Source organism: Atta colombica, unplaced genomic scaffold (assembly GCF_001594045.1).
Source record: "Atta colombica isolate Treedump-2 unplaced genomic scaffold, Acol1.0 scaffold12, whole genome shotgun sequence".
NCBI lineage: Eukaryota > Metazoa > Arthropoda > Insecta > Hymenoptera > Formicidae > Atta > Atta colombica.
In genome coordinates this window covers 5,866,061-5,878,720 of record NW_017259206.1, presented here as the reverse complement: position 1 = coordinate 5,878,720, position 12,660 = coordinate 5,866,061, and the positions used below count along the sequence as shown (strand labels likewise).

Sequence of the window (12,660 nt, the reverse complement as noted above, 5' to 3'; positions counted from 1 at the left end):
ATATAAAATATATTAGGTATGGGAAAAAGTTCGTGGCATTTTTTTAATCTAACGGGAAAAACGCCACGAACTTTTTCCCACACCTAATACATATAATATAATTTAATATGTTAGATTTTTAGAGAACATGTTTCATTTGAATAAGCTTATATACATTCGTTAGGCTACACATGGATAAATGGCAGATAAAGAAAAATGTCTCTTCGAAATATTACGGGAATTCGGGCAAAGATAAGACTTTCGGGATTCTCGGGAAGAGAGAACCTACCACCTAGTCTTCTTGCAAGGGTGCGTTCGAGTCCTTTCCTCCGCGGTTAGGGTGGAATAAAATGATACTTGCTTCATATTTCGCAAGTCCAACTTTCGTCACGTGAAATGTCTGTAATTTTACCGCAGCACTTTATATTTGAAACACTATATTCCTGTCACTCCTACGCAGTCGCAGTCGGTGTGATGTAACTTTTATCAAGACTGTCTAATCTAATCATCTTTCGCATTCTTACTGGTTTTCTAAACATACAAAGTAACTGTAGGAGCAATCGGCTTCTTCTTGTAGAACATCCTGGGCTGTTAAATGTATGCTCATGAGTCGACATTCTAAATATACACGCTCGTTGATAGTCGCGATTTTGTGTAAACAATCATACAAATCTTCTGTCATAAAAGACTTATTACAATTATGTATATAATCTGTGTCGCATCTGGTACATCGCTCGCGCCGATTACGTCCCAATTGATCAAATCTCAAGCACGTGGAGTGCGTTAGCGGACTGAATACCGTCGACATTCTGTCAGCTAATAAAAGCTAATGAACGTTAACTAGATCTATGCATATCATATTGTCAATCAAAATTTAATTAATGACTGAACGTAATTAATTATTCTCGAAGAACATTTATTTCCAGTCCATTTTTTTTCCGAAAAAAAAATTATAAAATAGAGACTAAAGCCACTTTAAAAATATTTTAGCCTCGTTTTGAAACAATTATTACAGATTCCGTTCCCAGAACAATAGAAAACATGCGTTTTTCTTCTTATATTTCTTTTATCATTAATTTTATCTATCTATTAATTTTATATAAAAGATATCTTATATATTCAGAACTTATATAACTCATTTGAATCACCTTTTCTATAAAAATACACAATTTTTAGCTATTTATTAAAATCAGTTACTAGAAAGTATATAAATTCCCAGAAAATTTATGATTTTCTTTAAAATGTATACATATGACTGGACTGGAAATCGTTCTTTGATTTAAGAAAGGACAAGAAAATCCCCATATGGCATTGTCAAACAATAAGTTTTAGCTATACAATATTAGGGATCCTAGGCCTACCCTCCCTCAATTATATTCGTTTAGGTCTTGGAGAGAAAACTACAGCTGTGCTACAAAGCAGCTGAAATATTTCGTATCAATACAAAAGCTATTTCGCAGTCAATGTGTAACCTTCGTTTCTTCATGCGTAGATGACAATAGAATTACGATCACGCGCCAGATTTTTTTACACTGATCGATGGAGCATAAGATTTTGTCGTATATAATTTTTTTGAATTGCAGTTATATTCATAAAATAATTAAACAATATTACATAAAAAGACAAAAATAATGATGAAAATTATGTAGCAATAATTCATAACATTATTCAGCGTTTTTAAAATGCTCGAATAAATATAGCACAATTATTTTAATGTCTTCGTGTATTGAAATATGTTAAAGTGAAACACAACAACAAATAAAACATTTTCACGCTGCAAACTTTTGGATTATTGCTATTTTTACATAATTATTTGAAAAATCGAAGTCCAGTGTCTATATAAATAACGATAATATAATCAATAGTGAACAATGATAATATAATTTCATAAAAATTTCTAATCCATCTCTCGCATTCTTTTATTACATTCTTTTAATACATGAATTTGCTCTTAGAAAAAGTCTGCGAACACAAAGTCAAGGTGAGACTGAGTAGTGTGTGACGTGCATACAATTACAGTTCCGCTGACAAAAATCATGTGAATTAAATTAAAAAACCGGTAATTAAGTTTCAACGTAGAATGGAATTTTCGACGAATAAAATGAGAAAATGTAGTAACTACAATGCTTTTGGAATACATGTCACATATACATCAAATGAATTATACGTGCAACATGTTCATGATGAAATACAAACAGCTGTAATCAATTCTGTAATATAATATTACACAAGTCCAGTTTTCTATTATTTTTAACAATGGACTTCAAGTTTATCAGACTAACTTCGATTGACTCAGACTAATTTCACTTACACGAAAAGGTTTTGTTGAATAGTATCTAAAAATTTAACTAGATCTAAACAATTTTATTGAATCGGAGTAATTATATACGTATAAACATTCAAACCGATTACTAAAATGTCAAAACTTTTTGCAGCATCGTTCATTATTATTATTATACTGAGATGCCATATATATAATTATTTTGATAAGCTAATAAAATTTTCAAATTTAAATCTAGCAAATTTTTTAGATTTAGCAAAATTGTTCTTTTTGAAAAAATAAAATCAAGGAGAAGAACCTAATTTTTTCCGAAAAATATAAAAAAATATTTAAAAAAACAGGTTATTCCGAAATTAATGATAGAAATTAAAATTGAAAATAGTCAGTAAATAATATTTACCGACTATATACAATATAATTTTTACCGTCATTCATACTTCAAGTTTTGTGATAATGAGGCACAAAACTTCCGTGATAACGTATAGTATACATATTCTTTCTATTACAAAAGAGTATTTTTTAAAATAAAATATATCTGTATTACGCTTGAATAATTTTGTTACTTATAAGTTTTCCTATACATAGACACAACTTGTTAACACATCTTTGAGAATACACATGCATTTTTCGTTTAATAAAATAAAAGCTTAGACACAATGAACAGAATAAGGGAAGTTGAGAGGTTAAGAAAGAGTCAGAATAGGAAAAATCCTCCGTCTCTGATTTTATGTCTAATAATGTTAATCCCTTATGTTCAATTTGTATTTCTTATTTTGTTCAATATATCTGGTATTACCCATCACTTAATTGGCTTGTTTTTTTTTTATTAATATTCAATGTTTAACAGAAAGAAATTAATTCATAAATTAACAGAATTTTTATAAATGATCATGATAACGAACTTTATTGTTGAACTACTTGCTTATTCGAACACTTATATGTGAAAGAAATCTTAAGTTTTAAAACCATTGACAAATAACGTTGAAGTTGTTAAAAGAAAAAAATCGGAAAAATATGGCAATGAAAAGAATCGAAAATAAAAACTATTTTTTCTTTCAAAATTTCCGAGACTCTTCCTGGGCTAAGAACATTATTCTGCACTGAAAAAAATTATTTATTTGACTAAATTAATTTAATTGTCTTTATTTCTTTCGTTGTGAAGAATGTATGTATGTATATAAATCTACAATATGTCTAATTATATACATAATTCTTCATCGGAAGACATAAAGACAAATTAAATTAATCTAATCAAATGAATAATTTTTTTCAAAAGTGTGTGTAATTGCATCACACTTATTTTCTAGCTTGCAATTTATTTTCTAATGATTATAGAATATTAATGATAAAAGTTAGTCAACTGGTAAAATAATTAATTTAATTAATATGAAATGAATGATGATAAATTAATGACGGCAGACTCCATACGTGTTCTAAATGTAAAACATTTCTAATAATTGTTAAATCACTTGTCCAGATAGAAACGACCGAAACCGAGCATTAGATTGCATGTAACCGAAAATTTGAATCAAAACGCTGACTGTGCGAAACGCATACCGGTACTGCAAAACGAGTGTTGCAACCGTGCACCGTCAACGGTCGTCGTGAAACTGTTCGACCTGAACCCTGAGAACATTATCCCACCCTTGACTGAGCTTTACACGTGTTATATGGCAGTGCCGTATATAGAGGTTGTGACAGAAAATATCAAAGACGTTCGAATTTTAGAAAAAAATTAATTAATTAACGTTTTACGAAATTTAGTTACCAAAATTAACTACCAAAATTAAAGATTAATTAAAAAAAATTTTTGATTATTTCGCATTTTGCATCTGGCATTAATTAAAATAGTAACACATTTTGCATTTGTTTATAAGCATTTTTCAGTAATTTTTATACTTATAGAAAGAGCAAGTAATTAAGTGCTAAATCCAACAAAAAAAATTAAAATTATTATTTTATAGAGAAAAGAAAAAAATAAAGTGTAAAAAATTGTAAGTCATTCGTTACACATTTAAAGATTAGAAATTCTTGCTATTTTAATTAAGAGTAGATTTATAATAAAAAATATAATGAGAAAAGAGAATTCTAATAAATTCTAATAAGCTTAGAAAAGTGACTCTTATCAATTTATTTTTATATTTATTATGTGATTGTTACATAACATTTTGTGAAGTTATATTCGGTGAATATGTGTGCGTACACGAAAAAATGGTCATTGGAGAGAAAGTAGGCGACCCCGAAGTAGGTTCCTTCTAACAAAGTTTTGAAATCACTGAATCCGATGATCAAATCACATTTACGATTCTTCTCATGGAGTATTTACAAATACCAACCTTTGTACGATATTGATCGAAGCATGGAATTCAAAGAAAATTGTCACAGTATTCTGTCGGCCTAATTAATCCTTGTTCGAAGTCATTAATTTTATCGTCTATTCATTCGCTAAATTATTTAAATTTTTTACATAATAAATAATGACATTTTCAATATTTTTGATAATTTATTTAACGTTCGCAATCGCAAATAAAATACAATATATTTAATTAAAATTAAATTAAATTATTGCAAAGAATTAACAAAAACATAAAAATATAAAAAGGCTGGGTGTGAACCAAGATATTTAATTAATTAAATTTAATTAATTAGATGTCTTATCCATGTAGCCTTTTTATATTTATATTAATTTATTTCCAGTAATTAAACATTTGAATTAACTAAATTTAATTACATTAATTAATTAATTTAATCAATTAATTTAAAAAACATTTAGTTTAATTAGCTAATAATCCAAATTTTGTGATTGTAAATAAAAAATATTACAAATCATCAATAAAACAGAATAATGTAGGATTTTCCAGAATAATAAATTGAATAGACGACACAATTAGGTGAGTAGGCTTTGTAGATGATGTTACCAAGTTTTTACTCGCCGGCGCCAGTGTGAGCCGATCGTTCCTGCGAGCTACCGAAAGAATTCAACCATGTCTAACCGGGAGAACACGTGATAGGATTACAGGATGAGCAAAGGGCAGCTTAACCTACAACTACAACCCATTCACACCGAAAAAAACCTTTTCTCTCTCGACTTACTTACTCGTAGCTGCCATGCTGCCATAACGGATTTTTAAAGCGCATCGTTCCGCCGGCACCGTTGGCGGTAACACGAGTATTGTTACGGAGTTTTACTCTTGCCGTTGGTACGGTCGCGATCGCCGCGATCGATGACGGATATGATCGTAACTGCACAGCCACAAAGGCATCTCGAACGATTTCGCCGACGTGCTCACGCAGGAGATGCGTGTGCACGCACGTATAATACGCGCGCGCACGCTATGCAGGACAAGGGATTCGTGGAGCGTGGAGCTCAGTGGAGCTGCTGCGTGAATTGAAAACCATCGAGATTGGAGACATTGGTGTGGAGAAACATTCTCCAAACGGTTCTCGCATCGATTTGTGACAATGGAAACGCGACGAATGACATTAGGTAAATTCTGCTCCAAATTTTCCACATCGCGGAAGATTGAAGTCGATCGAAATAATAAGAAATAACCGGGTCCTGTTATTTCTTGCAGCTCTCAGTTTTCTGGAGCTCGACGAAAGAACTCCGGATTGCGAAACGCGAAAACGAATCATCGTAATGAATAGAGTTAAATAAAAAAAAAATCGGACTTACGCAAAGAGGTTAGCCTCATTGTTTTTCTTTTTCTTCGAGTGCATCCAGTTGCGAATGTGATGTTTCTTGCTATTAGTCTCTTTTTTATGTTTGCGCGATTTACCAAACATATTTCGATGGATAAGGATGAAGAAGGACAAATAAAAGCACCAGTAGTCGTATCACACTGAGCGTTTAACAAACATGCGTGTCTTTAATTTCACGCCTTCTTAACATACGTCGAGTATTTAGCTCCGCCGTCGATGCATACTTAATCTTCCGCGATCTCACCATCGGCGAAAAGTCCACGTGAAAACTGAAAAAATTCGTGCGATACCGACAATAAGCAACTACCAACTAAAAAAGAGAAAGATTCAGCTTTGTGTGTCACGATACGAGTAACTGTACTGGCAGGTAATGAATATGTGAATGTACGTATCATAATGCCATATGACGCAGACGATGAAGGATACGGGAGAGGATTGAGCGATGATGTTTGCGTGGATTTAACACGCTGACTGTACTGCTTGTGTGTTAATTAACTAAGCGAAAACCTAACGAAAGAGATCGCATGCTAACAGTATGGTAAATAAATTAAGGTAATTTCGAAGAAATGTATCACATCACTGGTCTTTAATTGACTTCTTATTGACGATGCGTAGAATAGAGAAATACAATTACCTATAATTATAGTTATTACACTGTATCTCCGATAGCATTCAAACCGTTAATGATGAGTAGTGTACATCTAAGTGCTCGTATTTGCACTACCATGTATCTCAATCTCGTGCAATGATGAGAAAACATTCAATCAATTTTGTTACATTTCATTCAGTTATTTGTTTCTGAATCAGAGCAATTTTATTAATGATAAACGTGAAAGAGAACGATTTTGTCGATTGAAAATATTTAAAATTTACTAGATCTGAAAATAATTTTATTAGATCACCAAAATTATGTAACGCCCAAGCTAGTTGCTCGAATATCAAAACTTTTTGCGATACCTCTCATTATGTTCGAATGTCCTATATATATAATTATTTTGACGATCCAATAAAATTCTTTTCAAATCTAAATTAAACTTTGAAATACTTCATTCTTTCCGTGCGTATATATATTTTATGAAACCTTTTGAAAGGAAATTAAATGAAGTATTTTTCAATATGGCTCACCAACGTAGATTATCCACTATGTAAATTATGCAGTATCACGATGTAGATTGTCGATGTTCGACAGAGCATATTTTAACATAAATTGAGCAAAGGGCACTCGATGAGTATTTCTGTTCTTTGAATATACGAAGACCAGAATAAACCTCGCCATATACTTTGCGTAGAATAAATGCATTTTCAAACAAGTATATGTGTAAAAATTTACATTCTGATTAAGTTCTTGTGCCTTTGCGCAAGAACCTAATTTTTTTTAATAAAAAAATTGGCATGTATAATTATAGCCATGGCCAAGGCGAATTGGTCACTTTAGATAGAATCATTAGATCTGTTTTACAACAATTTGCTTCTGTTAAAATTCAATTTTCTCACGTAAACATCTCTCGATGCACGTAATGAATTGTCAAATATTCGGCGCTGATTGCGTTAAATGTGATAAACTGCGATTTACGAGTCACTCAATTAAAAGAACGCGATTAAAAATGAATTCGAGTAGGTCGGATAAAAATATGCGTACTTAAAAGCAAACTTACTCAAAGAGGCTTTTTTTCTTAACTTCCCAATTAGATTTCTTGTTTTTCATTTCCATTGTTTTTTGCTTACGATAATCATATGATTTCTGATATTTTTTCAAAAACATATTGTATCTTTTTAACGGCTAAAGCAATCAATTAATCGCGACGCACTGGAGTTTCGTTTGCAACTATGTTTGCAACAGATAATCGTCTCTTTAAATACGCGCTTTATTGATATATAACAAGCATTTAACCCCGTTATGATAAAAACCTTCCGTGAGCTTAATTAATTGAAAATTGCGCTTGAAAATAGCGTGGGAATTATGTGGAAATCACTATCAGATGATCGAGCAGATGATCGAGAATGGCAGATTCACGTACCGTAACATATCAAAGTATACTGCAATATATTTATTTACAAACCGTTGCAATTTTAGCCATTCTTCGATTATATCCGATTATAGCCGATCTGGCACGTTTCTTCGTTTCCTTTCCTCACGCTGCCGAATATCAAATAAAGTGTTTGCGCTTCGTCGAAAGGTACCTTACGCTCCTTTCTTGGCTCACGTCGTGCCTCCTTTTTGAGACACGCATGTAAACGTGGTCGATATGAAACCGGTTCTCAAGCAAGCGAAAGAAGCGTGCGAGGATAAAAAAATTGGAACTCCCGTGCCAACGTCTCCCAAAAAATATATTCCGTACAAATTATAATAGCCGCTATTTATTAGCGTTCATGTTCGCGTGCAGAAATTCCCGGCTTTCTGCGTGGCGAATCACCATTGCCACATTTAGATACGCGATTCTGACAAGTACATTTAGTCTGCTATTTCAACGTGCGCTAAATTCTTACATCATTTTAACACGTGTGTGAGAGGATTCATTTGCGCTGTGCAAGCATTAGTTTCTCGGAAAATTCGCGCATTTAATAGTCGCCGAGTTAGCACGTGTCGAGTTACGCAAAGTGTCCAGGAGATATATAACACTACCCCAGCACTTGAAGCTATCCGCCGAGGACGAGATATCACCATACAAAAGGAAGGACGAGATATTTAATGTTAAGGTGTGTACCGCGCGACGTTGCACATCACGTTGCACGGTGCCGGCTCATGTGCGAATTGTATGTACCACGAATGTCAAACAGACCGTAACAGAAAACTTTTGTATGTGCATTGTGTCCGTTAGACCTTTGAAACCGAGGTAAAGTTTCGCAGACGCTTGCTAAAAAATTATAAATTCTCTTCCGCTCATATTTATAAAAAGAACAATCTAGTCAAAAAAATCACATTTTTATCGAATTTTTATCTCAACTTTCATTTCGATCATTTTGCATGCAGTTCTTATACTGTTTTCTTTTCTTTAATTATTTCAATCAGCAAATTATTTATCTAAGAAGAAACGAGAGAAGAGCAAGGTTTAATCAGTGATACGTTTCAAATCATCTTTGCCTCACCTTTCCACTTTAAGATATAATGTACTAAATAAAAGAAGGAACAATTATAATTTTTTTATGCACCTTAATTAATTCGGCGGTCCATTCTTATTTTTACTCATGTCTTAAGTTTCGTGTCTTTCGCCGGTCAGTGACCGTTTTTTCTTGGCAAATGACAGCACAGGCTAACGATGAGCAATATGTAATGTGTACTCGGGAAGTTCGACGTAACCTCGACGTAACGAACGCATAACATCACGCACGTTTGCCGCGTACACACGCATCTGTCCGCAGACGCACGCACGTACGTACGCACGCACGTACGTCACACACTCACCTGAACTCATGCTCGGACGTGCTCGGCGTTTCCTGCGTGTAAACATCCGCGTAGACGATTATTGTCGTCGGGTCTCCTTCTGCTCCCATCCTCCCGCCTGTCATATCGCCGGAACGAAATGATTACACCGCGCCGGCGTCTTGCACTTTATGCCGTCACGTGGTCGACGCGGTTCCCTCTTGTTTCAAGCTGATCGTCCCACGCTGTCGGCTGGAATTTGTCGCCACACGGCCCACACGCGGTAAGCCCAATATTTCTCGCTGACAAAGAAAGAAATCACATGTAACCGCAGACGATACGTAACGTCATCTTACTTCGCCAAAGTCGTCATTGTGCGGAAAATTTCGAGATCTCGGAAGAAATATATCTTCACAACATTGATGATGTTGATGTTTTGAAACTGCATTGCAATTACGTAATAATACTAATCGACGATAAATTGCTGCATGAGTGGAGAAATAGGCTTGTAATACGCGCGACACTACTGAATTCTGATTGCAACTATACGTATTGACAAGTTGCAAACAATTGATAACTCTCGTTTATTTGTGCCTCGCGCTTTGTGACCATCTTATAACCACGGGGATCCTTCGAAAACTAGATATATCTATAAATAATACTCTTTTCTCATGTGTTGACTCCTTTCTTCGTTCTGTGCGTTCGTTACTCTTTACTGAGTTAAAAGATTTTTCTGGAATCGTCAGTGAAAACATCTTAATTATCCCAACAGGCACGCATTTTTGAACCGTAATTTCATAATTTCACATTGAAAAATCGTTCCCAATTAATCAATTATTTTCTTCCAAATGTAATGCAAGGAAAAGATCGAAAATCAGTTATACTTCAATTAACTAACTTTATATACGGAATTATAGACATACAGACATACGTAAAAATGTTTTTAATATTTATTTGCGAAAGACAACACAAAATTAAATATGATTTTAATTTGGTTTCACTTGAACAATTCTTAATCAGCACAAGATAATTATACATGTATTTGTCACTATATGCACATCAAACCGATCGAGATTTTTAAGTCTGCCAAGTAAGTATCAATTATCTAAAAAAAAACAAACAATTTGTTTTCGTCGCACTTGCACGCATCATGCGTCACGTTTGGGAATCGGAGAGGGTCTGTCGCTGCCCCTTCTACAGACTTCTTATAGGGTCCTTTGTTGCTTGCCGCCTACCGAGAGCTGTCCGGTCATCTGTGAATAGGTCGGAAAGCTTCAATTTCCAAGAGTCACGATACGAAAGAGCGGACAGAGAATCATATCCTTTAGAAAGATCTTTCTGGAAAAGATTCAATATTTTCTACAATTTCGCTAATATATATTCAGCGTACGATTGTACGATAGATAAGATTAAATAAAAAGTATAAATTTCTATGTTTATATGTATATTTGTTCGTTATTTGTGAATGAAAATGGATATTATTCTAATAATAAGACAGTGAAGTGTTTATACTTGCATAGTCATTTATATTAACATATTGAGCTTATCAACATCTATTTATCATAAAGCAAAAACAACAATTATGACACAGTGATAAAATATATATATATATAGAGCGTGTTTCAAGTGTCAAGAGTCTGCCTAAAAAAAGAGAAATTATATCTTCTTTTAAAAATTTGAAAAAAATTTGAAAAAATATTCTAATATTTGTTATGATACTAAAAAGGAAATTTAGATTATAACACTAAGAAGGAAATTTTGGAATCGAAATTCTAATTTTGTTTTGAAAAAACAATTTATTCACGAGTGGATTATTACAATTCCAATCTTCCTTATGATATCATATTCCACGTACAGAGTATTTTTGATAATTTTTTTAGATTTTTAAAAGTGGACATAATTTTTCATTTATTTAAAATTAAAAAATTGATTTTTCCATATTGCTAAATTTTTCTCACTAAAATTAATATTTTTATCTGAAAGTACAGAAAACATGCTAAAAAATGTATGTCTATAAAAATTTTATATTTTGCAATTTTAGCTACAAATGACAAAAAAAGAAATATTTTCTTTTCATGGTTTAATAATCTCTAATATCTTTGAGATATACAATACTTATTTTTTGACAATCGTCAACATTATACAATGCATTAATGTGCTTCATTAATATGCTTTCATGATTTAAAAAATTTCAATTAATTATTTTTAGATGGATACATGCGCCATATATAAGTGAAATATATCAAGATATAAATTTTACTTCAACGTGCCTTTGTTTCTCTTTAAATAGATAAAGATATTATATTATTGATATAATAAACAATAAAATATAGGAATTTTGTATGTTAGGAAATATTTTTTTTAAATGATAATTTTTTAAATAAAAATTTAAACACATAATTATACGAAAATAGTATCGAATAAAGAATTAGAAAAATATTTTATTCGAAGTAACATAACATGTCTATATTATACAAAATTAGAAAAATTACTACAACATTGTTTCTATAAATAATCAAATCCAGTGTTTGTTGCTTCGCATGTTATCATCTCATAATTTAAAAAATAGCACAGCTAAATATTTTTTTCAAATTTTCGTAGGCTCCTTTATTTTCTTCTCTGCATTTGGCGTGTTTTTAGCATTGTTTTTCTTCCTGATATTTTCAACCGTGAACACAAAATTGAAGATATCATCCGCTAAAAGAGTCGGTTCTTCAAATGCTGGGAAATGGCCCCCTCGTGGCAAATGATTAAATTGTATCAGATTAGTAAATTTATTGCCAAGGAGGCTTTTCGGTTCATAAGCTAGTTCATGAGGAAATGCCGCACACGCTACTGGCACATCAACAGGCAATCTAGAAATTGAACATACTCATCAATAGAAATAAAGCAAAAGCTGTTATTTTCTTTCGAATATGGAAAATTTAAAAAAAAATAGAATTGTAATTAGAAGAAAAACATACTCATCGATACCATTCGTCATAGAAGCTTTCGTAAATTGTTCGGCATAAAGTCGTACACTCGTAGTGAAAGAATTGGTAACCCAATAAAGCATGATATTATCTAAAAGTTCATCTAAAGTGAATTTTTCGAGGAGACCACCATCCGCTCGAAATCTGTACTCTGGATTCGTCCATGTACTAAACTTTTCCAAAATATATGCTGCTAACGCGACTGGTGAGGCTGCCACGGCAGTACCTTTAAAAATATATTTTCCAATTACTGTTTATAATTCTTTAAACTGGCAAACTCTCAAATCTCTCAAATCATATATATTTAAATGTTTTTAAATACAGAAATGATATATTTATGTTGGTGTAATCCAATCTAAGATTTT

At 32.4% G+C, this 12,660-nt stretch overlaps 2 protein-coding genes across 3 annotated transcripts in view; both read right to left on the bottom strand.

Moving 5' to 3' along the window:
• Positions 1–9,467, bottom strand: part of LOC108694368 — a 10,426-nt gene extending 959 nt beyond the window's left edge. Inside the window, exon 1 of one of the 2 annotated variants that reach the window (XM_018203797.1) lies at positions 9,366–9,467. In XM_018203797.1, coding sequence (XP_018059286.1) covers positions 9,366–9,454 — 89 coding nt within the window. In that variant the 5' untranslated portion in view covers positions 9,455–9,467. Of the gene's footprint in view, positions 1–5,936; positions 6,399–9,365 lie in introns of those variants that run through there. The other variant, XM_018203796.1, reaches the window with a different exon arrangement.
• A 2,295-nt stretch (positions 9,468–11,762) lies between these two features.
• LOC108694253 (juvenile hormone epoxide hydrolase 1-like) overlaps positions 11,763–12,660 on the bottom strand; it is a 4,351-nt gene continuing 3,453 nt past the window's right edge. Inside the window, exons 7-8 of the mRNA XM_018203618.1 lie at positions 12,287–12,521; positions 11,763–12,178 (exon numbers count right to left, since the gene is read on the bottom strand). Of these exons, the coding sequence (XP_018059107.1) occupies positions 11,911–12,178; positions 12,287–12,521 (503 nt within the window). The 3' untranslated portion in view covers positions 11,763–11,910. The remainder of the gene's footprint in view (positions 12,179–12,286; positions 12,522–12,660) is intronic.